The following is a 27,928-nucleotide window of genomic DNA, read 5'->3' as shown; positions in this document are numbered from 1 at the left end:
GATCAGGAGACTGTTGTCTTGTGAAGGGCTCCTTGACCGAAAGACAATGGTAAGTGAGATCTGATTTAGGACAACATTTCGTTTTCTTGAAAGAATATAAAGGTGACTTAGTGCTGGTTACTTTTGGCTGCATTGCGTCAATCAGCACATAACTTTTTGTCATGTTTAACTAGCTCCCTGTCTTGGTGCCTCGCTGAGTGGCTCTGTTATAAACACTTCCTCTGTCGTACTTCTCCTTTAAGCGCCGAAAAAGCCCCGGCCATGACGTCAGCAGTAAAACCTGCTGGGTGTCTGTCCGTCGGAAAGTGAACTGTGTGTTTGGCGTGCTACTGCTACTGTCGGAGTTTTCCCCCTGTTGTCTGTCTTTCGTTAAGTGTTTTCGTCGTTTTTTTTTACTTCACTCGTAAGCTTCTACCTTTCTAATTTAGAAACCCAGTCCTGTCGCCGATTTATGGGCTGTTTTAGAAAAGTTCCTGAAGTGCTCTTTGAGGAACCGGTGGACGGCGGACACCACCGGAGATGGATAAGCTAACCGATAGCTGAGTTGTTAGCCGAGAATCACAGGTCAAGAATAGGATCAAGCTAGCATGCTAACAGCTAGCTAACTTAGCATTTAATCGGCTAACCAAGTGACTTTGTTAACCTGTAACGTCAGAACTACTGCCTGTTGTATCTCGGGCCTGGCTTCTACACCGTGAGCACCGGAGGCCAGCTAACCCAGAAAGAACACTCGTTCTGTAATTATAAGGAAAAATACAGAAGTGTTGTTAAGAAGTGGCTGTTGTTCGCCTCTCAGCCCAAACCAAAAGCATGCTATCCAACGCACAGAACCAGCCACTGTTTCCCAACCCGGCGGGGCAGCAGAACCCGGGCCAGTTCCTCCCATTCAACGCGAGACCCTCCTTACAGATCAAGAAGAATGCCATCACAGACGACTACAAGGTGACCAGCCAGGTGCTGGGGCTGGGCATCAATGGCAAGGTGCTTGAAATCTTCCAAAAGAAGACTGGAGACAAGTATGCGCTGAAGGTGAGTTATATTTGGGAAAATGTGGGTCAGAAAGCTATAATGTTAAGTGTGTAAAACTGAGGGACAGCAAGTTGAAATACAGCAGGTTTGTTGTCCAAATGTGGGTCTAATCCAAATGTCACCAGCTACACACATTCATGTTGAGTTTCACGAAAGAGTTAATAAGACCTGGAAATATTGATTGATCAATTAGACCATTGACAAAACATGTATTGGCAACAACTATTTTAATAGCGGATTAATTCATTTTTATTTATTTTTTTATGTTTTAAGAATACATTCACATTATTGGTTGAAGACACAACTTGACGTCATCCTAAAACCCTTTTCTTACGTTTTTATATACTGACTGGAGAACATTATTTGCAGATTAGGATAACATTTTTTTGTGATGTTTTTGTTGTCCTTATGGGTCATTGTGATACAAGTATTGTTCTCCCCATCTTTTTATCATCCCCGTTTGATAACTTTAACTGTCATACACAAATGATATTGACAGTGAACCATGACTGTATGAATAGTTCAGGGTCTTGTCTTAATGGATCAAAGCAGAATGCAGTTTTTAATGGTATTATTTTCTCTCAACTGATATAATCACCCTCCGCTCAGAAAGAGATTTTTTTGTTAATGAAGTCGTCTGTGATTTAAACCCCTTATATAGGATTAAATGGATTTTCATAGTCTAAGTTGAGTATTTCTTTCACCTTCTAAGCAGTGATTTGTTAAATCTTATCATGTGTCAAAGTGTTGTGATCAGTGGAGTCCAGAGGCGGATATGTGATGTTGAAACTGTTTCTCAAGCTTTTCAATTGTAGTTGTTTTGATCATCCACCATTGAGTGTGATGATTTAACCATGTGATAAACAAATATAGTTTTGTAGTTTCATCCTTGGATTTACAAGTAGGTACTCTCCTGTGTCCTGTTTATTACAAACAGCTTAGGGGGGGGTTGTAATGTCACCCTGCATTGTCAGGAACTACAACTGGAGTTAAACCTCTGTATCGGTCAATGATTGATAAAGGACAAACGCCACAACAGCTATACACACACTGGTTACCAAAATATGACCCAATGAAGAAGTTTATTATTAAAGCCCAATTCACTTTCTTCATTATGATAGAAGGGATTCTTTTATAAAGGTTGTTGGTGTTGCACAAAATCTCCCCCAAGTGAACAGCACACACCATGGGAACATCCTGTGCTGTGGTTCAAATTGAAATTCACTCTAAATAACCGGGTCACCGCTTTCTGTTTGTGTTTGATTTAAACATGATCCCACACACAAACCTGTCAGTTGTTGATGTGTTGTCGTGCGTTGTCAAGTCTCTATTCACATGGCTTCTGCGGTTCTTCGGACACTATTAGTGCTTTTTTTGAAAGTTGTGTTTGGTACAGCTTTTATTCCATCTAGTCAGTGTAACATGCTATTATTTCTGGTAGACATGGATATTGCAACTAAAGAGCTCTCCAACCGCACATCAACGCCAACAAAGGTTTGGTACAAATCCAAAGCAATATCGCTGAATTGTGAGCTGTTATAACTGCCCACATTTTTTAGAGTCGCAAACATTTTACCTTCAGGGTCTTTTAAAGCAAGGATTGAACACCCTACACATCTTTTTTAATTCCTTTGCAGGTAGCCACACACCTTAGACATATCTTACATTTCAGCCTGGCTTAAATGTCCGGAATCTTTAAGGCCCAAAAAATATACGAGGAGAAAACATTTCAAAACATTTAACATATCATCCATAGGGTTTCAAAGGGGCGGAACATTTCCGGAAAGTTTCCGGTACATTTCCATGGGAAGTTAAGCTGGGGAATTTTGGAGATATTCCATATTTGAAATAAATACATTAATTTAAGTTTTCCGCACTCTCGCGGGAGTATCTCCGCGAGCGAGCTTAAGTCTCACTTTCGATTGCATGATATAGCCCAGCGCAACGCCTTCGTCACACATGTTGCCACTTGTTTGTACCATTTTCAGGCGATTTGTAATCTGTTCTAGAAAAACTGTGATTTTGGATATTTGGGGAGTTAGGTGGTCCGCGAGTGTTTTCTTTATTGGTTAAGTGGTCCTTGGTATGAAAAAGCTTGAGAAACACTACTAGATCAATACATTTGTGTGTGATATTTGCAATTTAAAAATTAAATAAATATATTACCCCATAATATCATCAAAACTTACTTCACTTTGTGTAGTCCTCAAGGCTCAAATGTGTGGCTTCATTTGTCTTGTGCTTTGGGCTCAAAAGTCTGATCCAATCTTCTAGATATCATCTGTGCATGTGATGGAGGAATGCACAGTGCCTGTAGGGGGTGTGGTCTCAATAGCCATGCAGTAAGCAGTGTGCTATGGCTATGGATATTCAAGTGTACTTGAATGGCATCTGTTTGTTTTAGTCAAGATTATGCTAAAATATACTTTCCCCAACTATATTTAAGTTCCCTATGAAGAGCCAACCTTCAATTTAGAAAATTCCCCGTTAATTCCCGTGGAAAGTTTCCATCTTTAAAAATTCCCGGAATTTTGCAACCCAAATCATCCATACATTATAATTACAGTGAACCATGACCGTAAGAACTGTGACAAAATAAATGGGTCAACGCGGGATACTGTTTTTGTATTAACTGATATAATCTCCCTCCTGCTCAACCTGTATTAGACGTTGGTTTGACTCTATCTGGCTACGGTGCTAACTCTGTCATAGAGAAGTTTAAAAGTCTCTTCACTGACTCCCTAGAAAACAGGAGAAACAATTAACATGGAGAAGAGTGTGGATGATATAGCAACTTTTTGGTATTTATGTTTTGGCTAAATTATCATATTACACGCTACAATTTAGAAAAATAAATCCCCAAATGTCCTTGCCTCATACATGTACAGTGTTTTAATGGCTTTCATTATTTGGCTGATAGAATAAAGCGCTGGGTTTAACTCTGCACTCAAACTGTCTTATAATATTTGGCCAATTTTGATATATGTGATTTGTCGTATCACTTTCAATTGTGGCTTGAAACTATGTGTACAAAGCTATGTGCTCAGTATTTGTGGAACTGAGTATGTTTTGTGAAAATCAGTGCTGCTTTTAGAAACTTTGATTTTGGTCTCAAAGGCAGTGTCAGATCAGGAAATATGGGGATACTTGAGAAAGTATTTATTGTTTATGATTCCACCCTGCATTCGCTTAATTTCTAGGGCTATGGTATCCCTTTGTGCAGAATATGAACCTATAGATAAGTATAAGCCTTTTTTTAGAACTATTTTTCTTTTGTATTACTTTTAATATAATATACTTTAATATACTTTAATATTGTCTGCTTATCTGTATTATTGTGTTGCATTGTTGGAGAAGCCTGTCACCTAAGATTATCAACGACATAATCACTCGGTAGCTATGTTAGTTTGACAATAAAGAACCTTGAACCTTGATGATGAGGATTGCTGATAATGGTGAGTTTATCATTTCAAATGAATTTGAAAAAAGGCCGAAAGGGAAATGTACACTACAGCTCATACGATACATTTCCTGAAGAGATAAAGATCTGATAAAAGCTAGTGGAGGTATAATAGCAAAAGTGTGACAGGACCCGCTTTTGTTTTGTCTGTCGACACGGCACCAACCAGTTGTTGCTTCTGCCTCTTAGACATTTGTGGCTTCTTTTTACTTCCTTGAAACCCTTCACTTATTACACTATTGGCATGTAGTGTGGTGACTTCTCTAATATCTTGTCTTGCTGCTGTAAGGCAGACTGTAACCAAGTAGATTGATACCTCAACTGAATGTAAGTGTCCTTGTTGTTCCCTTCGCTGACGTCGGCTGAGTCAGCCCCCTTCTCATTTATTGTGTTCATTAGGTTTGAGGTCGATGCCAGGACAAGGGACTCAGCCAGACTGGCCCAAGGTGAAACTACCTTGCAACACTTTTATTTGTCTGTTGAACTGTTTGTGCTGACAGTGCAACTGAATAATGCGTGTCTCTCAGATGTGCTGTGGTTGTGGGAGAGAGACTGGCAGCGACATGGAGTCCAAAAGAGACTAAAGTTTTGAAATTCCTGGAAATGCACATTTAATTTATAATGAATACTTTTTGACTTTGTTGCTTTTGTCAGTGACAAAGCTACAGTATCTGCCCTTCTGTGCTGATTGATCTGTGTCCTGACACACACACTTTTAAAGGGGTAGAGGCATCTATCTTACAGTGACTACTACAATTATATTCACACAACAAAACAGGTTATTGAGAGCAATCAGTTTAAAGTAAAATAGTACATAGAAGTGTGTTTCTGTGGCCTTGGCTGATACAGTATATTGGTAAAAAAGGAAAGTTCAGTTTGAATAATAAATCCACTAGGTGCCAAAACACTGCACAGTTATGCAGTTTGCATTACCAAAGAATTCTACCTTTTTAACCTGCGCTTGAACCCGACACACGGTCTTACTGGATACTGTTGCATTTGGTTGTGGTCAAATTTGAGCGGTGTGTTATTTCCAGAAAGCACTGCATTTTCTTGTTTACGGACCTCCCACCTTGCCAATGCCAATGGAAACATTTTCTAGCAGATTTCCTCTTGATGATGACTCACAATGTTCATTTTCTTGAGTTGCCAAAGTGTTTGTAGTTGGCTTTAATTTGTGTACAATTATTGACACTAAACGTGCACTCATTGGGATTATCTTAGTGACATATGGTAGGCCCTCCTTTAGGCTGCTGCGCCTCTGACGTTTGTTCTGTATCTGTTGATTATATGTAGAGGAGAAAGCCTGGCTGTTCCTTATGCATTCAAGCGTTTCCCACACAGACTTCATTTGGGCGAGCCGCCTCGGTATGTTATAAGCTGCGGAGGTATATTGCGAAACATTGCCATGTTCAAGGTAATAGCCTCTTCCACAAACTATGACTAGAGGGGGAGGGGCAAACAAGGACAAGCACATTTTTTGAAAACAGATTCTCGTCTTTAAGCTCCATAACATTTGGTGTTAATACTTGTCTTTATTCTATTTAATGCTTAATAGTTTCTTTAAAATATTTATTTTGTATTATCTTTATATTTTTTGACCTAATATTGCAACTTATATTCTTAGATTGTTTATGTTTGCTCCACCAGATACCAAAGAAAATTCCTTGTATGTGTAAAAGTGTTTGGTGAGAAACTAGGTGAATGTCGTTAAGGTGATGTAATCAGAGACGGAAGGACTAAATGTTGAGCCACATTTTGAGAGTCGTTGACGTTGGAAATATGGATGTGGAAGTGACTGTGGTGAAATAAACACACCTGCCCAGGGTTGGGTAAGAAAAGAGGAACTGGAAACACTGGCCAGTTTGAAGTGGCAGCGTTTTCTCTTTTCTTTATGGGGTTTTGATTTCTGAAATGTTTTCTTGGATTTCTACTGAACAGAAAAATCCAAACTTGATTTTAAATGGTGTCCTAAAACAAATGATTTCTAGTACACAATATACATCTGAGTGTAGCATTGACAGTGTCAGCGTGTCGGATTGCAGGTTAGCTCGGAGAGGAAGAGCCATGCCCATGCTTCAATCATGAGATGGTGAGAGAAAGGAAGGAAAAGGAGGGAGGGAGGAAGGAAGAGGTTCTCTACTTGCTCCTCTGTTTCTCAATAACTGTTCCATTAGAAGAGTGGCATCTAGAAGATGTCTTTTGATCATTGCTATTAGAGTACGTCTTCATTATTCCACTATACAACTGATCTACTGCTCTCAGCATACAGTTAATAAATCATTTATTGTTATCTGTGGTTGAAAATCAACAGTTTGACCTTTATGACTTTACTGGTCATCTTCGCTATTTCTGCAAATTACATTTTCACAAGATTTGCTGCTGCAGAAAATTATAACTAATTGCTAATTTACTGACAGAGCTAATGTTTAAGAACACAATCCAACACATCGATATATTGGTAGTTTGGATAACCATGTTCTTAATTAAAGTTTTATTTTGAATCAGACACTACTGAATTTGATTTTGCAAACTGGCACATTGCTCAACTGGAACTTGTTTTATGTGTGAAGTAAAAAAAAATAATGTATGTCTGAGTCGTCCTAAAGTCATGAGGGCAATTATCATCACCAATCGGTATCGTATAAAACGATAAACTCGTCATAACGCCCAACCCTATATAAGGCTCACTCTGATTGTCTGGACTTAGAGACCCACATTGTGTGTGCGTGTGTGCGTGTGTGTGTGTGTCTAGAGGAATGTGTACTTTCCCTTATCTTCAGGGAGATTGTCCTGTATCTGTTTGGCCAGTAGTTACAGCTAGACAGACTTAAGCTGGAGCCACACGAGGACGATAACGCAAACGGACCGCAATCGTTATCAAAAAAGTCTTCCGTCCACAGGCACCAGAAACGTGTCCGTTCACACAAGACCGCTCGATAGTGCTGGAGACGCTGTAGTACATATGCCAGGCCTGTAAGTGGCGCTGTACTCCTGCCACAAAAGCAGCGAAGAAGACTTCCCGCGCATGGTTGCCATGGTCGCCCTTCTGTTTATTCTCCGCTGTGGGCGCTTTGGCTCTTTTTCTCCCTCCCCGAGGCAAGCGTTTGCTCCTGCTGTAATTCTCTCCGGTTAGTCCACCAGCAGATGAAAAACACCCACTTCTCCGCCTCTTCCAAGGGACGAGGGGACCGTGCGGCAGAGTTTCAGTTAGATTTTTTTTCGCTGGTCAACATATCCGTTAAAGTTTAAATCTTCTGGACAAAATTAGAAAAGTGCCGGTCAATGGTCTTCTTTGTTATTTATTGAGCTTTAAAACAAATGAATCATGACTCTATATAATCATATAAGAATAAAAAACGGAGCCTCTCTTTTCCTCCCCCTCTTCTGAGAGCCCAGCAGCTGATCTCTGAGCAGGAGAGGCAGGGCTATTGCTTCAACGGTATCAGGAAATGATGTATAGGCGTAAACATTTGCCGTTTGCCCCCCCAGAGCGTTTTGTTTGCAGATCTACCCACCTTGGGACCCGTTATCGTTTTCGTTTTCCGCGTTTCCATGTCGGCCTCATGGGGCCGAACCATCTATCTGATAGTGAACTGTAGCGGATACGACTGTTATCGTCCTCGTGTGGCCGGGGCTTTAGGGACTGTTAAGTGATCTAGTGATTGAGAAGACATTATTTTTTCTTTGTTCTATTCTTCTTCCATCTTTCTTCCATTGTCCAGACAAGTGCTTATGCATAAACAGGACGGGCTATACGTTTGTGATATTTGACATTGTTATTATGGCAAAACTGTGAATGTTGTATACTGCTGTACCATCTTATTTCTCCTATCAGATTATTGTAAAAATATTTTTTAGACATCGGTCAAAAACAAACAGATTATCTTAAGTTAAAGCTCCTTTGGTCAACATTCATCTTGGTTTTTTTAAGCTCTTTTCAACATAATATGATTAACTGCATTGCAATTTATATGGCCTGTGATTGTGTGCAGTATTTACCAACCCCCACACATTGAACTTCTCTGTTGGGGGAAGTGTATTTGGAAGGATGTGGTGTTGTAGTGATGGATGGACTCAGAAGGTAACCAACTGTATCTGATACAGAGTAATTTCCAAGCAGATTCAGCATCCTGTCGTACTGAAACAACAGTGTTTATGAATGGCTGTGGGTACTCTCAATTGATCCTTGAGATATCACCTTGTTTTTTATTACTTTATTTATGCCGGACTCCCTCTCCACAAACTATTCTCGGTATTTGTTTTTTTTTCTGCTTTGGTCTTATGATCAGATTTCAAATAAGGAAGCAAAATGGTTGAGTTATGTGAATGGTTTTAACGTTTAGGGGAAGTGAATGTTAGTCGCACTTCCAGAATTCATTCATTTAACTTTTAACACTCTCTGTTGCACTTCTATAAACGTGGGCCGACACTGAAAACACTAATTTGTAGACAATCAGGTTTTGGTTCATAGAAAGTTGCTCAATCACATTAATTATCGGCAGTTTGCTATAACAGTGGTGTCTTCAGATTCTAGGCGGAAATACAATAGGTAAATATTTGTATGTTAAATTAGGACTGCCTTTTAAAATAGCACTTTAAAAACGCTTCTCCTTGTAGCTGTTAAATACAGTCATAAAGCCATAAAATCATCTGCCTGCTACCTTTTTCAAATCCATTGATCAAGTGTTTGAAGGAAAAACGTTTTTTTAAACCGGCTCTGTCAGTGTCACTGCACCACGGGCAGTAACAAAATATGAATGGCAGCGTGAACCACCTCCTATTTGAAATCAGCTGATTACACACCAGTCAGTTTGTATTCATTCAGCTGAAACACAAGTATCATCTGTTTCATCAGACACCGTGGGGGATTCACACCATGAATCATAAGGTGAACTTCTAAAATATACCAAATTCCTTTTTCCCTGTTTCACTTCTTTAGTTACAGTGAACTGTTCATTATTCCTATCTGTCTTTGTCTCTAGCAACCCTGCTGTTATTCTTTAAAGACTCCTCAATCTCCTTCTTGGTGCCCTGACGTCTGTATCAGGAAGTGAGGCAGCTGTTTCGGTCTGTCGTACCAATGTCGCACTCTCTCACTTCTTTTCCCCCGGTCAGCCACCCAATGTCTTAATGAATGCTTTGTGTACTATGACACCTGCTGGCTAAAGGTACTAATCTACAAGCTAGCTATCTGTCTTGAGAGCTGGACGTGTCTATTTCTCGCACTGCTGGTGTTTTTATTCTGACTGGTGAGATCTTCAAACACGGAGCAGTCCTTTTCTTTTTTTAAAGGTGTGTCCATGCTGATTGTGAAACATATTTGTCAGTTGCATGATTGACAGCTGGAATGTTTTGAAGATCTATGTACTTTTGTACTGAGATATTACAAATGGTTCACTAGGGTCGTGTGCACAAACTATGTGGAGTCTATGCTTTTTTAATACAGAGTCTGTGAGTAGTCAATACTTTTATACAGCAGGAGTTTTTCAGTAAAGTAGAAAAATGTAAAACTAGTTTGAATGCATTGGTGATGTTCACGCCTACTTTGTGCAGCCCTGTGCAAATGTAGGCTTTTTGTGTCCTCTTGTGTCTATAGATTGATTGCTGTTTTACAATTTTAAATTCCCTTCACCTACAGTTTTACACCTTTATTACTTAAACATGCTAAAAAGAATATTTCCCCTTTTTAGTCCAAAGAAAGAGTGCAGTTGTTTGTATGCATTTAACACACAGGCACACCAAACAGATGATACCAGTGCACACACACACACACACACACACACACACACACACACACACACACACACACACACACACACACACACACACACACACCACAAGCGTATATCAGATGGTTTTGTTAGGCCTAGCAGATGCCTTTAATCAGAGCATGTCACATTAACACAAACATGTTTGCTGCCTCACTAAGCGAACAATACACACACACACACACACACACACACACACACACACACACACACACACACACACACACACACACACACACACACACACACACACACACACACACACACACACACACACACACACACACACACACACACACACACACACACACACACACACACACACACACACACACACACACACACACACATTCTGGTGTATTGTTGTTTAACCCTTTTTGTCAGGTTAAGAGGCTTTCCTATTGAGCCAAGCTTAGCCTGTCACCCCTCAATAATCTTTCCACATTTCACTGCCCCATCCACATGTCATGTATATTTTTCTCATAGCACCATATGATTCGTGAACTTCTCCTTGGCTTACGAGTAGACGGCAGGTGGAGGATGGGTGCTCCTTCAGCTTACACCCATCCCGCCTCCCACTGTCCTGCCCTGGGCTGGGGAGCTTTTGTGTTGGCTGGAGGAAATGTATTGTGTGCCCATCTGCCCCCTCATCTCCCTCTTTCTCCACAAGCTTCAGTGTTTACCCTCAAAAAGCCAACAGCAGATGAGGGGCTTTGCTGTCACACAAACACCAGCAGAGAGGTGACGGGGGTGTGATCTCGTATGCGTATAGATTGCGCATGTGGGACGGTGTGAAGTCTTTGTTTGTGAACGGAAGTCTGCTATATTTAGATGTGCTAATGTTAGTTTCAGCACATGGTTCTTGTTTCCAGAACATGCATATATGCATCTTTGAGTTCCTCATGACCGTTGGGACTCAGGCCAATAATAGTTGGACAGCGGGGTAACATTTTCTGAAGAGTCTCATAACGGGTGGAATTAAATATGAACATCAACCATAAACGCATCGCAAAAAGACTGCCTCAAATGGAGTAAATACATTTATCTAAACAAATGGCAACGAGAGGAAACCATGTTATATTTATTATCAGGCTGCTTCCCACAGAAGTAGAGAAGTGAACCAGGTGAAGTGGAGACAGTCGTCAGTGATGTGAGTCACTGCCTGCAGTGCTACCTGCAGGCAGTGACTCACATCAGGAGAGGGCAGGATGGATGACTGACGCTGAATAACATCTGTGTTCTTTATTCTTTCCAACATCAATCAATATTTTGACGTCACGAATGTTATTGGTTTTATTGACATTTTAGATTCCGGTTTCTGGTGAGATAATCGGTTAATATTGGGGCTTTTCTGTTGCTAACATTAATGTTGCTCCTCTAGAATGTAACTTATTCCAAAAAAATACCCCTTCATCACAAAACAACCCACAGAAAAATCCAACCCCAATAGGCCAGACTCAAATGAATGTTTGGGGGATCTGGGAGGATATCCTGACCTTCACGCCCTTCCGGCTAAGCTCCTGGCTGGCAGTTGAAAAGAAGCTGCTGGCAACACACGTGTCTCCGATATCACATGTCCATCTGTCCCAATGTCAACAGTAGAGTTGACATGGATCTCTTTGGCCTACCTCCAAATTGGGTCAAAAATGAAACAATGGTCATGGACGTCTATTATGCCTTATGTTGGGTCATATGACTGAACCTTTCCTAATCAAACCATTTCATATATACATGTGCTTGAGTGTGGGTCAGTGTAATGGTTTAACAGCGATACTCCAGATTTAACAATATTTGGGAAAACTACTAAAACTGCTCTGTTTATAAAAAGAGTAGCTCATTTTCAACCTATTTGTCAGTTTTGGCAATCAATTATTAACGTCTTTGTGATCGAGGTTTCTTCGACCTTAACATGTAGCACTCTGATAATACCACAAGAGAAATCATTCAATGTCTTACATTACTTTATATTTACGTTGATACATTTTACAATAAACTTCCGTTGGGACGGTTAAAAACAAATATCGCAAATCGCAATATTTGTCAGAAAAATCTCAATTAGATTTTTTTTCCCCAAAATCGTCCAGCCCTAATATTTACCACATTATTTTTGTGGCTTCTCTTTTTTTTTTTTTTTTTAAAGTTATGGGTGAAAGGTGAAAGTATGCAGGAGCACAGTGCGTCAGCTCTGTCCTATGCCAAATGTTATCGTGTCCAAAAGGCCTTGTCGTATTGAGTTGTTTCACTCTGTTGTGACGCAGAAAGTCAGACCCGCCTCTATTTGTTCAGTCCCAAAGGGTGGTTGAACTGCGCTCACTGTTGAGATAAAGCAGGGAGTAATACAACATTATGCTATACCAACTCTACCAGGTAACACAAATAATCATCTTTTATTGGTCAGTCACCCAACACTCATGCGTACATGCTTGTTGTAAGATGCAAGTATATAAAACAAGCCTTATTGTGTTTGAAATATAAAATGACGTCAGTGGCAATACTCAGATAAGAGGTATAAAAACAGCATGTTATCTTTGATGACTTGTCTGTTAAACATTGTCTTGTCTTTCTTGGGGAGTTTCTTTTTTCTCCTAATTAGTATCTTAAAATCAAAAAGGGACATATTATATATATTATGTATTGCCTTCCCTTGCCAACATTATGTATAAAAGAAGACAGTCACATGCAAAGGGTGGACACGGTATCCGTTTCCCTTTTCAGCAAACAAAAAAATAGTTTTCAGACACTCGCATGGATGTTTTCAAACCAACCGCATGAACATGTTTATGGCTTTTTTGCTGCCTGTCAGAAGAACAGTCACTTCAGCAGAGCCAGACATTCACCTCCATCACGGTCACCTGGCTCCTTTCATGTGCATGTGCTCATACTAGCAGTACTTTTTGCAGACGCTTCATTCTGCTGTCCCTGCAGTCGCTGCCCTCTGGACCGCGGCCCGCTGCCGTGTTGTGACCGTGGGCAGCGCTGGAATGTGAGACAGCAGAAACACAGACCATGGCTCATTGTCAAAGCTGCAAGGCTGGATTTGTCCAATGACTGGCAATGATATTTTAGGCTTTTACTTGTGGTATTTTATTGTTCATTATTCATCTATAAACAATCACTCGCACTTGACATTCCTACATCACAACTTATATCCAAAGTGCTTGTACTAGTAGAACGTATTTATTTGAGAAGTGTGACCTGCTTTCCATCTAACATCACATCTTTGATTTTGCATTCAACATTTGTATGCATTTCTACGTTAAAGTTAACATTACACTCTGTTTAGCTGTGTAGTCAATATGGTCTTCTTTTTTATTTACTCATAAACTTTAAATGATCTTATATTTACTCTTTGCGCTTGGCTGCATCTCATAGGTCAGAAGTTCAGGCCTATATTCGACCCAGCATCTCTTTACTACTCTAAAGGGAAAGGCTAGTTTCCTGTGACATCTCTGCAGCAATTGACATGCATTTACATTTTACGTGATTCACAACTGGCAAGGTCATAACACATGATCCTATGTCCGATCCTTTTTTTAATAAAAATGTTATACTGGGTAACTTTGTTTTGCCGCAGTGTTGTTTGATGCATTGCAATACTGAATGCAATAAGGCTCGAATCATGGTAGGAATCATAAGGCCAGGGTTCATGAGTGTCCTTGAGTGTCTGAGTGTTTCAGACCTACTTCTCTGCAACTGAAGCTCATGTTTGACTTCCTGGTATCGGGTGTCTAGTAGAGTAAAATGACACTTTAAGGCAGTATTAATGTAGCATTAACAAATGGATACATATCTGTGTAATGATACAACTGTTTAAAGTGGTGCAATGACCTAGTGACACACAAAGAGGGTGCTACATTCACACGAGACAAAGTTTGAAAAACTCGACACCTTCTTTAAAACATTTTGCCAGATGATGGCAGCACTGGACCTGGTATTTAATGTTCTTTAATGTTTCCTACTGATGGGAAGCAGTAATGGCACCCTGTTTGTCCGCAATTGGTTTCATGTCACTTAGTACAATACATCATTTACACCTCACACCCAAACAATGAGACCTGGTGTCCAGTTCTTTCACATTGACCAAGGAAATAGGCAATTAAACAGTACTTTGTACTTCTAAAATGTGTTTTATAATTGAACTGTTTTGTTTTTATTTGAAGTTAACCAGCCTCCTTTCATGTCCCCTGTCCAGATGCTGCAGGATTGTGCCAAGGCCCGCAGAGAAGTGGAGCTCCACTGGAGGGCGTCACCTTGTGCCAACATCGTGCGCATCATTGATGTCTACGAGAACCTCTATCAGGCCAGGAAGTGCCTGCTTATTGTCATGGAGTGGTGAGTGCACAGTCTCAGTGACACAAACAATACAATACCAGCAGATATATTTGGGCAGCGATGACCCTCCTGACAGATATATATACCCCATGTGAATGTGGAAGTAACATATGAGACTTCAGCCATCACACATGTCTGTCGTGGTGCATTCCTGATAAGACAACATGTAAATGGGAGGATTTGATGGAGAATTGTAAAGTTATGTTGGAGCATCTCTTCAGTGGCTTTAGTGGTTTGCATGGGAAGATGACCTTCTATTCAAAGTGGACAATTGATGTTTAATGATACTTTCATTGTCACTAGCCTACGACTTAGATATGATCAAGGCTCCTTCGGATGTTCTGGACTTATTGCTTCTTTGGCAGTAAGAACTTTTCAAAACAATTATGAATTCAAATACAGACCCCACTGTTTTTCTGATTGTATTAAAAGTAGGGGTGCTCGATTATGGCAAAAATCATAATCTCGATTATTTGGGTCAATAATTGTTATCAAAACATCCATTTATTGAAAAAAAAATGGAACATTATGTTTTTAACAGTTGATTACCCTGAACCTTACGTATAATTCAACTGAAAAACCAATACAAAATAAATAATCTTTTTATTTAGATTGTGTTGTTTTCATAATCGTTGCAAGACAAAATTGTAATTGCGATTAAAATACGATTAATTCAGCAGCACTAATTAAAAGTAACATTTTTAGATTGTATACATCCATCTGATGACTTCTATACATCCGAGAAGTACAATTATGTCCAGACTTGGGAGTCATGAGCAAGAAAGCCTGAAGTTGAAGCAATACCCATCTTAGTTGTTATCAGCAGTCACATACATTATTATAAATCTGTAGCGTATGACCTTTAGAAGAAAATGAACCATTTCTTCTAAATGAGATGGGTGTGTTTTCTTCGCCTTTAAATGTTCTATATTTAGCACTTTAAACCACTAAACCCGAATCCACTTGTGACACGTGCAATTAGGGCTGTGGTTACTACAGTGCGGAGGGAGTGGACTTGTCCACCTACACATTCAAGCAAAATGCGGCAAATGATGACTAGTTTCCTTAAGAAGATGTATAGCATGAAATGTCAATAATGAAAAGTAATTCTGATGAAACCAAAACATTTCCTTGAATATCACAGAGACGTAACACTTAAAGACTGAGGTATTCAGTGTGATTGTCTCCGGACACTGCACACATTGAGTCGTTCTGGTCAGGGCCGGCTCTAGACAATTTGCAGCCCTAGGCGAGATTTGAGTTGGCGCCCCATCCAGAGAATCGTACAATAGAAAAGATAAAGATCAATAGAGTATCCAAGGAATACACAATAGAATGGGGGGTGGACGTCACATCCTCTAGGGGGATCCGGAGGTATGCCCCCCCGGGAAGATTTTTTTAACATTTTAAAGGTCACATGTCAATATCAAGCCACACTTATTGTTTTTATTTCGGCTGTGACTTTGTGTGTGTTCAGGTTGAGTTTGGCTGTGTTTGGCTGTGTATCGCTAAACAAGGAAATCACGGAGGGGCAGGGGGGGGGGGGGAGGAGCTGCAGTGAGCCGTTTAGTGGAGAAAGTGAATACTGCTGAATACACATACTTTACAGAGATGCTGTATGCGAAACCAATGTGAGTTTGGAAAATTGCACAGTATTTTTCTATTTTAGTATACCTCAACAATGGAATTAAGATCAGTGGAAATGGCCATGACATGTGACCTTTAAAGTAAAATGCTTCAATCTGGTGCACTTTAAGCAGAATTACTACTAGATCTAGGGGGTACAACGCTAAACACCCATATGAAAAAGATTGGTTTACATTTTATTAATCAAATAAGTATGTGAACATAACCAATAACCTACCATAGCCAATAACAAATAAATGTAACTTATTTAATTTTTGTTGTTCATTCATATCTTATTTGACCTATTAACATTTATTTATTCGTGCATTTTTTTTAATCTCTCCAGTTTAAAACAATATTTTTGGTTTACTGTCCTATAGTATACATTGAAATGATTTCAAACCTGTTTTATCCCAATAATTATAAAGGAGTGCCTTTGAAATATTTGTTTACATAAATTGTGACCAAACCGTTTGAGACCCACTGAGATAACTTCGACTAAAGTTAACTATCTAAACACTCAGAGTCCTTTACCTCACTGAGCTGTAGTTATCAGCCTCTCAGTCTGACTGGAGAGGACTCTCCCTCCACATTATTGTAGAAACGTCTTCTTCTAATATCCGTCAGAGCAGCTAGCACCAGATTCTAATAACAACAGCGCCGGTACCGGTGCACCCTCCCTCTCTCCCTCATTCGCTCCCAAGCTCACTCGCACTTTGGCTGTGAGCTGCGGGCGCCAGATAAGCCAACATCCCCCATTTTCATCACTTAGTGCGCCCATCGTACAGGGCAAATGAAAAGTGTAACCGGGGTCAAAAAAGGGTGTTACATTTACTTAATTATGAATGTTGTTACATCAAGGCCGAAAATTAGGATGAGCACCAACGGTCAAAAATGTTTTTCTACCAGCGCAGCGCCTCCCCAGATTTGGCGCCCTAGGCGAACATCTATAACGCCAGTGCTACGGGCCGGCCCTGGTTCTGGTCACCTATATTCTGATATCTAAGTATTCTTCCATGTTTTGAAACGGGTCCCAATGACACTATGTTGAGTTTGATATTAGTTTGATATTTCAGGGATGGTCCTTCGCTACTATAACTATGCAGTGCTCAAGAGCACACTCAAGTACCACATTTGGATTGGGGCTGAGAGTCACAGACAGGCATTGGAAGTCAAAGAATTGATATGGGATGTTGCATGTAGTTCTTTTTTGTCTTTTAACTATAATGGTTCTCTTCAGCCTTTAATGATAGTTTGCATAACTCAATCGTGCAGTGCTGCAATTAATGACATGTATCATATTCAGATTTAGTTGAGACCACCACAGGATAGATGTGTTAAAGGTAGGCTTGGTCAATCAATCAATCAATCAATGTTTATTTATATAGGGTAGGTAATTCACTTCAGAAACACTTTTTGTTATATTCCATGGAGTGCTCTTAACATCCCGATGGCAATGAATACGTTAAATACTTTGACAATAAATACATAAAAAAATGTCATCTGTGGAAGCCGTGGAACTCTAAAAAGCACGACCAATCATCTGAGCCGGCCTGGCAAAAATAACTGGATGGCCTTCCATCTGTGCACAAACTTATCTCGTGCCCCCATTGGTCATGTGCGCGTGCGCGTGCGCGTTCGCGTGTGTTGAAGGAGGGGCTCTGTAAGGAAGTCTGAAAGAAGGGGCGGGCTTTTTTCCTCTGCGTACTTTCAAATTCTAGCGCACTCGAGTTGGTTTCTCCATTCTTACCTACCCTACCTTTAACTTAACATTACAACACACTTAACTCTGTGGTTGCTGGAATTCCTCATTTTGATCCTCTAATTCCTTTCCACTCTAGTCCATGTCATTGAAAACTCTTCTCTTTGTGGAGGACTGCAGAAAGCCATGTGCAACTTCTGTGACATTGCCATTTTCTTTCACGGGTCCAAAATGTCCCCATGAGGGACTTTTGTCAGGGCTCTGCTACAATAGTGAAAAACAAATAAGTCTCATGTCTTTTCCTGTACCTGGAAAATGTCTCAAGGGAAGAAGATGCCATACTTTATGAATCCCTCACAGAGACATTTCTTTCTTGACTCTGTTGTGTTTACAAACATTACACACACAGGGAGGATATACATGCACCAACGCAACCACATGCCGATAAGAGAGGTGGCAGAGCAGAGAGGCTGCCAGTTATCCGGCGCCAGGGAGCAGTTTCCAGGTTAGGTGCCTTGCTCAAGCGCACCTCGGAGAGAAGTGATAAGGACATATGGAAAGACTAAGAGAATTGTCTATTGCACCTAAGAAGGATGTTTTGAATGTACTATCCATACTGTACAATTAAACAGTGGCTGAAGATGTTATTGGTTGCCTGATGGTACACAACTCTTTTTAGGCAATTGGTGGAAGGTATCATCTCCTTTTACTGTGGCAGATTGGAAAATAAACCTTGAAACACATTTTCTGCAGCACTCAGATCTTTTCGAATGAGGCTAACCACGTAATACTTTCAGGTCATTTTACTAGTTTCCCTCGGTAGATAATGTCATCTTTAGCAAAAAAGACTTATCCATTGGTGTCCAGATCTCTTCAGTGATGGCTTCATCCCAGTACTACCAGATGCTTCTGTTGTCCACCAGCAGACTAAATAGCTAACACACGACCTTACTCGATCAGAATATGGGGGAGAGGAGAACCTACGAAATGCAAAGTACGTATGTCATATGATATCGATCTCAAAAATAGCTGAGTATTGGGGCTTTTTCTAAACCGTTAGGATATCTTATTAGCAAATTTCATCAGTCTTACTGACGCAGTGTCCTCACACGGTACACGAGACTCGACATTATGTAGACTGAAACTTTAGGGTGTTACTGGTTTCTGCTGTGATGGTGTCAAGATGTGCGCTCTTAAGAACGCATTGATATAAGTATCTATTCTGCTGAGAATTCACACTTCACCGCCAGACATGTTCAGAAACACAGGGTGTAGTCAGGAGACTTCAAGTTTCTCTGCCTTTGACCACATGAGTAATGTCAAACCACTGCGCCAGTTCTCACATTGCAACCTGACATACTATTAGTATGGCAAATGTGATTGATTTTGGGAAGTTAAAAGCGTGTTGTGGTTTTGCAGGGCTGTCCCACAGCGCTTTAGTCTTTGGATGCCGTTCTCTCCTTTAGCACAAGTATACCTTGAGAATCCGTTTATGTGGTCTCGCACATGTAGACACACACACACACACACACACACACACACACACACACACACACACACACACACACACACACACGACTGTGCAACCTGAAACTCGCACAGTCAAACTGAGCAAAAAGATTAAATGAAACTTATCATTGAATGCTTTGAGTTGGATTCTCTCACACTCGGTCTCATGCCTATTGAATTCAGGGTTAACAACCATTAGTCTGGTATTTGACAACGCCAGTAACGTTTTCTTTCATTCTTAGTCTTGTACGTTTCTCCTAAACACCTCTATTGTATTCAATTGTGCGTGATCTTCAAGTGGATCAGGGAATAGCAATTATCCTGGTATTACATAAGGGAGCCATACGGTTGTCTGTAGTATTCTATACAAATATGGCTTTATTAATTAAACAACATTATAACTTCATTATAGCGGTTTTGTGGAATTAAAAAAAGTAACTACCTTGAAATCTGCTTAATCAAGACACACAGCACATGTCATGCAAGTTTAGAAACCATAATAATAATAATAATGCATTTATTTTATAAGGCGCCTTTCAAGGCACTCAAGGTCGCCGTACAACAAGGTTAAAAACAATTTTTACAAACATAGTTAAAAGCAAAACACAGTTTAAAAACATAACTACTAAAAACATACAGCTTGCAGCACAGGTCAGCCATACGCTTGCCTGAACAGGTGGGTTTTGAGGTGAGTTTGGAAAGTGGTGATAGTGTCCATGTTTCTAATATCAGGGGGGAGGGAGTTCCAGAGGTGAGGGGCAGAGCGGCTGAAGGCTCTTGACCCCATGGAGGAGAGACGGGCTGGGAAAACTTTGAGAGTGATGGAGGAGGCAGACCTAAGAGACCGGGTGGGAATGTTGACATAACTCTCTGTTCAGCACTTGGTATCATTGCTGAACAGATTGAGAATGCAGTGGTCACGGTCACGGTCACTTTGAACTCACAAAACCTGCCTTAACTCAAGACTTCATATACAGTCATTTTGACGATTTAAATAGGTGTCTTCTTGATTGTAATGATGCTGTGCAGAGTTTTGAATAGTGTGCAGAATGCTGAGCTGGTCTGGTGGGAGCACTCATTCAGTTGGTTTCAGATCTCTGGCGTTGGTCAACCACAGACCACCTCTACCTGCAAACCAGTCGGAGGGTGAATGACAATAACTGCACCGCTGGCAGAGTGGGCTACGTTTCATTCAGCCAGTGCTCTATGAGAAGAAAGCATTCATCATGACGTGCCATTATTTCTCCCACATTTTTTTTATTGTGCAATGGTTTCGGTTTGCACATGTTGCAATATGCTCTTAACCCTAGAGCCTTTTTCTGCCCTGTTTTTACTTCACTACTCTATAATGCTGCTCCACCAACATATGATGACCTCCCATGTAGTCCAGGCACCATTCAATGCAAATACGTGCATGTTGATCAATAATATTTCAGCCCTAAAAGGACCATTTGTGTATTTAAATAAGAAAATGAAATAAAACCGAGGTTGAAGTTGGTAATGAGTACATAGGAAGTGAATGAACTTATTTAGAAAGACCCTGATTTTGTTTTTTGCAGCATGGATGGTGGTGAGCTTTTCAGTCGAATCCAGGACAGAGGAGACCAGGCCTTCACAGAGAGAGGTAAGAAGTCAGCATATGTGGACTTAAAACAATCAAACGTTTATTAATATTCTGCTGTGTCTTATGACATGACTACATAACACCCAGAGGCATAAAAGAGGCCCCTTCGGACACCTGCTAAATATAAAGTCGTTTTTTTTCAACCCCCAGACATAACGCAACCCCTTTGTACTCCATCACTCGAGTCACTTGTTATCTCTGTGTTCAAATGGCTGTTTATCTCTTCATGTTAGAGGCTTCTGACATCATGAAGAGCATAGGAGAGGCCATCCAATTCCTGCATGCAATCAACATTGCCCACAGAGATGTCAAGGTTTGTGTTATAACTTTGTAATATCATGTTGCTTAATAAAGAATATCCATGCTTTTTTATGACCAATTCATGAAACGGCAATTCCAGCAACCACAGAGTTAAGTGTGTTGTAATGTTAAGTTAAAGGTAGGGTAGGTAAGAATGGAAAAACCAGCTCGAGTGCGCTAGAATTTGAAAGTACGCAGAGGGAAAAAACCTGCCCCTTCCTTCAGACTTCCTTACACAACATCTGGCAAGAAACAGCGTCTGAGGGCTTCTTAACATTTAATAAACTATGAATGTGTCATATCCACTTAACGGGAAGAAACTCAGCTATCAGACAATATTAACCATTTTTAGCAAAACGAAACATAAGGGTCATAACAAAGGCTCTGAAAAAATGCTAACACACTTAGCACAGAACTCACGTTAAAATACCCTTATTACTTATCGTATCTGCACAAACAAGATATTGATTAGCAAGCTGAGATTCCACAGGTTCCAGAAATATAAGTATCATCACTGAGCGATCAGAACTCGCTGCGAAACGACAAAAACAACAAAATTAGCTTTACGGAGCCAAAACGTCTAAAAACGTCTTAACTTTGTGGTTTTCTGATCAAAGTTGTGTTCAATGGCATTAAAAAGATCAAAAATGCTGCTGAAGGTTAATCCAATGGGTCTGTGTCACTTTGAAATGATTACTGATAATGCATCATTCCATTTTTATGTCAATAAGGGAGATTTCATATTAGCTGCTACGGTAGCTACTAGAGTGTATGACAGCTTCCGGTTCCAGGGCATTCTGGCTTTGCATCACTCATTCAGCAATGGGTAATGTTCAGATGGACTTTAGGAACTTCCCCTCGATTCTATTGGCTCTAACGGTTAAAAAGAGGTGTCAGAGATATGGAAAATGCACCCAAATGATCCCAGAAGTGTTTTTTTACAGGGTATGTTATAGTTTGGATTCCTAAAGCTTGTAGACTATCCCATCATTCAAGGGTGGTTTTCACTACAAGTAATTTTTTCTTTTTGGACGGACACTATAATTTAAGTTTTTTTTTACTATGTTCAATCTGAATTTCCTTTTTAAAATAAAAAAAAACGAGATATTGATTATGACTTTTCCACATCCAACTCACAGGTTTATCATTGCTTTGAAAACAAGATTATTAATTTACCCCCTTTGAAAAGTGAAGATATAGTCATTTGTTCTGGGAATGTCATTTTCCAGTCTGAGGCCTGAAAAACCGGCTCGGGGCTTAGACTGATTTCCAAAGCTATAGCTACTAAATAACTTGTTTTTCTTCTGGCCTGCTTCCTGTTTCCTCCCTGCAGCCAGAGAATCTGCTGTATTCTACCAAGAGGCCCAATGCCCTGCTCAAACTCACAGATTTTGGCTTTGCCAAGGAAACCACTTCACACAACTCTTTAGCTACTCCCTGCTACACACCCTACTATGTTGGTAAGCATCTGCTTCTGTGTGAACTCTCATTCTTGCTCCACTTGTTGCTTATTAACAAAGAGTTCCAATGGTCCGGGACACATTTACACTTGCTTTACCCTTTATTCATGTCTTCCTGTCTGCAGCTCCAGAAGTTCTGGGCCCAGAGAAATATGACAAGTCCTGTGACATGTGGTCGTTGGGTGTGATTATGTATATCCTGTAAGTCTGAACCCTTTCATGACATTAGACAATCATTTACTTGTTGCTTTAAAGGTCACCTATTGTGCAAAATCCACTTTTTCACGTCTTTTATACATAAACATGTGTCCCCTCTGTCTAAAGAGATTCTGAGCGTTTCAGGAAAAAAGATCCGCTCACTTTTTGTCCTGATCCATTGATATAAAAACCTGTCTGAAAATGAGCTGATCAGATTTTGGCCACTTTATGATGTCATAACGATTGTTTGGCTTGGTAACCATTAGCCAATCACCAACCAAGGTAACCCCCTCCCACCTTATCACCTGAATCTCCTCCTACAGCACCATTGTGTTTTTTTAAACCAAATCTCTCTCAGAGGGGTGTGGGGAGGGGCTCCTTATTTTCATCTAAAGTAACAGACAGAGAATCAGCACTTTTGAAACAGAGGGGATTATGGGATGCTGCAATGATCTGTTTGGTATTTCGAGCCAAACACTTCGGAGACATGTTTTGTATATATCTGAGACCTTTAATATATTGATGAAAAACATTATAATAGGGAACCTTTAACTCATATTTGCATTATCAACAGCTTGTGTGGATACCCTCCTTTTTATTCTAACCATGGTCTAGCCATCTCCCCTGGGATGAAGAAGAGGATCAGGATGGGCCAGTATGAGTTTCCCAACCCTGAATGGTCTGATGTGTCAGAGGAAGGTCAGTCCACATGCATACGTACACTAAATGTGATAAACTATTGACTTGGCCTTTTTTTCCATAAAACTGGAAATAACAACAAAGAACATTTTATTTAGATTATTAACAGAGGAGCTCCTGCTGTATACATTGAAACACTGTCATATATACTATATAAGTCTGATATAACATCCAATTCATTTTACAATTGTATTGTTTCATAAGCTACCGAAGGAAGTCTTTATTTAAGCCTTCACCTAAATGTGCCAAAGCAGCTGGCTTTTGAAGTCAACTTTCTGATCAAGAAATGGAAACTGACGCAGATGTTTCACACGCACCTATCAACAACCACCGGTCACATTCACTGCAATTGAAAGTGAAGTCTTATTTTCTGAGTAAGGGAAAGCTTTTATGAAGAAAAGAGAAGCTAACGTGATGATTTGGCATAATACTGACCCTAAATCTCCCTCCAACAGAGGGGTGTATGGGTATACTTGCGGATACGTGCCGTGTTGCACTGTAGTACTCTTCTCAAGCACAGTCATCATCATTACTCTCCGTGTGTGCTTTTGCCTTCTTCACTGTAGGATTTCTCAGTACTGTTCAAGATTACACCATTTTTAGCAGAAAAAAACATGGGGTTATCATGAAAGAATGATGACACACCCTCAATCAGAACATAATGTGCTGCAGCCTTGCCTCTAGAATCTCCCACACTTTCACACATCCTACATAAGGGTCATAGATACGATGACCCCAACCTGAAGACTGTATCATGTTTATTTCTCATGTATAGAGATATTATGTCTCTCTACCTGTTTGTTGATCCGTCACCTTGTATGCACTGTTTTACTGAAGTTCACTAAAACAGTTACTTAATCCTTATATATGAATTTTCTTTTTTGAATGATGTCAAACAATGATTGTGTTTGCAGCTAAACAGCTGATTAGGACCCTCCTCAAGACTGAGCCAACGCAAAGGATGACCATCACAGAGTTCATGAATCACCCGTGGATCAATGTAAGCAAATACTTGTGTTGTGCATTTTCCAGCTCACATTCCTGCCATTATTGAACTCGAACGCTCCGGCAGAAATCCATCCAGTGAAGTAAAATGGTGGTGTGTTTCTGTGTGTCTTCCTAAAGCAGTCGATGGAAGTTCCCCAAACCCCACTTCACACCAGCCGGGTCCTAAAGGAGGAGAAGGACGCTTGGGAGGATGTCAAGGTAAGATGTTTGTCATTGAATCAACATTGCTTCTTGTATTGTAGCTGTATATCAGAAAATACCTTTAATAAACATTTCAAATATCAATGTATTACTAATGTATGTTCTGTTTGTTAGTGTTAGTCTTGACAGGATGCAGCTGGTTGTGGTTTATCCTTTGTCCTTAGCATTTCCCCTTTTCCCTAATTGAAATGTGTATCATCATCCATGCCATGATTCTGCAGCTAGCTGAAAAAAAGTGAAGTGTTATGATGTCTATACAAAAACCACAGTCTCTAGTTGTCCAAAGCGAGAGGTCTGATGCGCTTCTTTCCATCCATTTTTCAGGAGGAAATGACCAGTGCCTTGGCAACAATGAGGGTTGACTACGAGCAAATCAAGATCAAGACCATTGAGGACTCGAAAAACCCACTGCTAACGAAACGGAGGAATAAAGCCAGTAACCCCATGCAGGACCCCCAGTCTGCTGCCCACTGAAAGATGCACGCATGCATGCACATACAGACACAGGTTGTAAAAAGGAAGCAATAATTTGTCGACATGTGAGTGCATGGATTATCTCAGTGTTTTATTTTTTCATGGCAAATTCTAATGTTTTGTAGGAGTGTTTGTTTTTATTACTCTACCATTTTAACAAAACCCACCACTCTGCTCTGGCAGAGAGGATGTTTATCTGTATTTTGACACCAGTAAAGAGATTATGAAATATAGAAAAGGAGAGGAGAGGGAATCGGTGAGTTCTCTCGCCTCTCCTTTCCCAAATATCAGGTTGTGTACTCGGAGGGGCTTGAATGTTGGGATATGACATGAAGCCTTAGCATTAGCAGTAGTTCTCTTTTACCCAGCAGCCCTCGTTCAGCTCTTGCCCCAAACCTGTGAATGTTAAATCCAATGGCTAAATCCCAAAAAGAAAAGCAAGGGAAGGTTTCTTTTACATCGTAAATGCAACGTTAGCAGATGTATTTTGAACTGACAAGTGGAATGTAAGGACTCTGTCCCTGACAGTTCAGATTAGCTTGAAATAGTCACTTATTTCTGGGACTTGAAGTGGGAGTGTCCGTCAGGTTCAGTTTGTCTTTGTGAATGTCATGAGGCCTATGCACTCACAACGGTCGTGTGCCATTCTGACAGAGCACCTCACTCGTGGCCCCGCTCTCCTACCTTAATCTACGCTTGTTTTTCAGGTACATAGTTTATAAGGCAGAGAAGGACGCAACGTTTAGGACAGAAACCGGCCCGACTTTTCTGCCACATGTAGCTCATAGGAGAGAGGAGCAAACCAATACTGTATTTTTTCATGGATTTTATGGACATATTAGCATAGGCCTTACTATCTAAAGCAGCAAATTACTTTTAACCCCTACCTACCATTTGGTTCAGGCTTTTACCAATGTTATGCTTCCCAATTTATAACATTGCAGATGATATATCAGGTTAATATTATGCAGATATGTCGGTCAGCTTGAAGTACTGCTTGGACCTTTTCCTTAGTGTGGATTTCTGTTAGCAGAAGTGTTGGAGAGAGAAACAATAAGGAGCGTTTGTGTGTGTTTATGTAAGTAGTAGCGATTCTTCTAGGGAATAATACATGGTTCAGACAGACTGGGAAAGCTCTTTAAGAAATCACTTTTTACTTTTGCCAGCTTAACTTTCAGGAGGCTCAATGAAGAAGTCTGGTCAAACTTTCCTGGGAGATTGAAAGGAAGTAGAACGTAATTAGGAGCTGCTTCTCGTCCCAGGGCAGAATCTCTAACAATACCACCAGCAAGCTGTCGTCACACTCGAGTGTGATGGTTGGTTTCTCTTCAATGTTCTTGTTAACGCAACAGGAAGCTTCCAGCTCACTTTGGGATCATGGGAAATGATTGTGTTAATGTTGTCAGTTTAGTCCACTTCACTTAGTTAAATCACATCCACATTACCTGTCACATCGCACATACAAATCTCTCACTGTAAAAATGTTCATTGAATGTTTGTGACAATGTTTTGTTTTTCTTTTCATCCCAAACACCTGTTTTGTAGTGGAAGCACAGAAATGTTTGTCAGTTTTTCTTTTTCTTGTCATCAAGTCTGTCCGGCTCCACCTGCTATACTTTTGTCTGCTTCAGCTTTGGATTAAAAAAACACATAAAACACAAAACTGCAGCGTCATCTCATTTTATTGCATTTTGAAATGCTTTGTCTGTATGAAAAATGTATTCTTAAGGACATTCTTAAAAAAGGAAAACAATCGAAGGCCTCGAAAGCACATTGTACTGTAGTACTAAAAAAATGATGGATGACCATACATTTGGAAAATAAACCCATAAAAACCCAAGGTGACATGAGTTCAAGTTACTTATACAGCGTTAGATTTTATTTTATGACTTGTGTCTAAGTGTACATCGTGTACAAGCAGTCGTACGCTCTGTCCACCATCGGGCAGAAGCGCTTGGTGTGGGCTTTGGCCCCCGTGGCTCCGCACAGGGGACACGCGTACTGCCGCAGGTAGGGACACATAACATCTCCGACCTGGTTCTTCAGCCAGTGGGATTTGCACACCAACTTGGACTCGCCGTTGTGCACGCAGAAACTGCAAGACATGCGCGCAGGTGACAATGGTGAAGTCAGGGTTTTCAAATGAGATACAGGTGGTGGACGAGACGCAGAGCCAAACGGCGAGAAGTCTGCTCCAATTGCACGATGGGAGTCTGTGGAGTACCACAACCCATCAGGTGGTGGACGAGACGCAGAGCCTAACAGCGAGAAGTCTGCCCCAATGTCGCCACGTTGTGCCGGGTGCGGAGCTTCGGGGGCCGGCAAGTAGGACCCAGCTGCCGTGTGCAGGATTATCTCTCTGACAGTGTCCACAAGTCTTATGTAGTCATTCCAGCGCTGGAAACGGTCGCTGCCAGACTCAAAGTGGCCCATTCTAGCGTTATTTCGGAAAAAACTTCGGGTCTTGTGTGTGGCACAGCGCTCACAGAGGGACGAAATTGCGTACACAACATGTGGTTATCAGAGACGCACACC

At 40.5% G+C, this 27,928-nt stretch overlaps 2 protein-coding genes across 2 annotated transcripts; one reads left to right on the top strand and one right to left on the bottom strand.

Moving 5' to 3' along the window:
• The first annotated feature begins 243 nt into the window (after window positions 1-243).
• mapkapk2a (MAPK activated protein kinase 2a) lies at window positions 244-27,056 on the top strand. The gene is made up of 10 exons (XM_079683168.1): window positions 244-1,029; window positions 14,453-14,592; window positions 20,989-21,053; window positions 21,287-21,366; window positions 22,687-22,813; window positions 22,939-23,014; window positions 23,586-23,710; window positions 24,625-24,710; window positions 24,836-24,916; window positions 25,244-27,056. The coding sequence occupies exons 1-10, from the start codon at window positions 811-813 to the stop codon at window positions 25,391-25,393; spliced, it is 1,149 nt and encodes a 382-aa protein (XP_079539294.1). The 5' UTR covers window positions 244-810; the 3' UTR covers window positions 25,394-27,056.
• Window positions 25,893-27,928, bottom strand: LOC307040392 (nanos homolog 3-like). The gene has a single exon (XM_079683169.1). The coding sequence runs from the start codon at window positions 27,824-27,826 to the stop codon at window positions 27,290-27,292; it is 537 nt and encodes a 178-aa protein (XP_079539295.1). The 5' UTR covers window positions 27,827-27,928; the 3' UTR covers window positions 25,893-27,289.

Source organism: Notothenia rossii, assembly GCF_949606895.1.
Source record: "Notothenia rossii genome assembly, chromosome: 5".
NCBI lineage: Eukaryota > Metazoa > Chordata > Actinopteri > Perciformes > Nototheniidae > Notothenia > Notothenia rossii.
The sequence above is the reverse complement of the archived record's forward strand: the minus strand, read 5'-3'. Positions and strand labels throughout refer to the sequence as shown.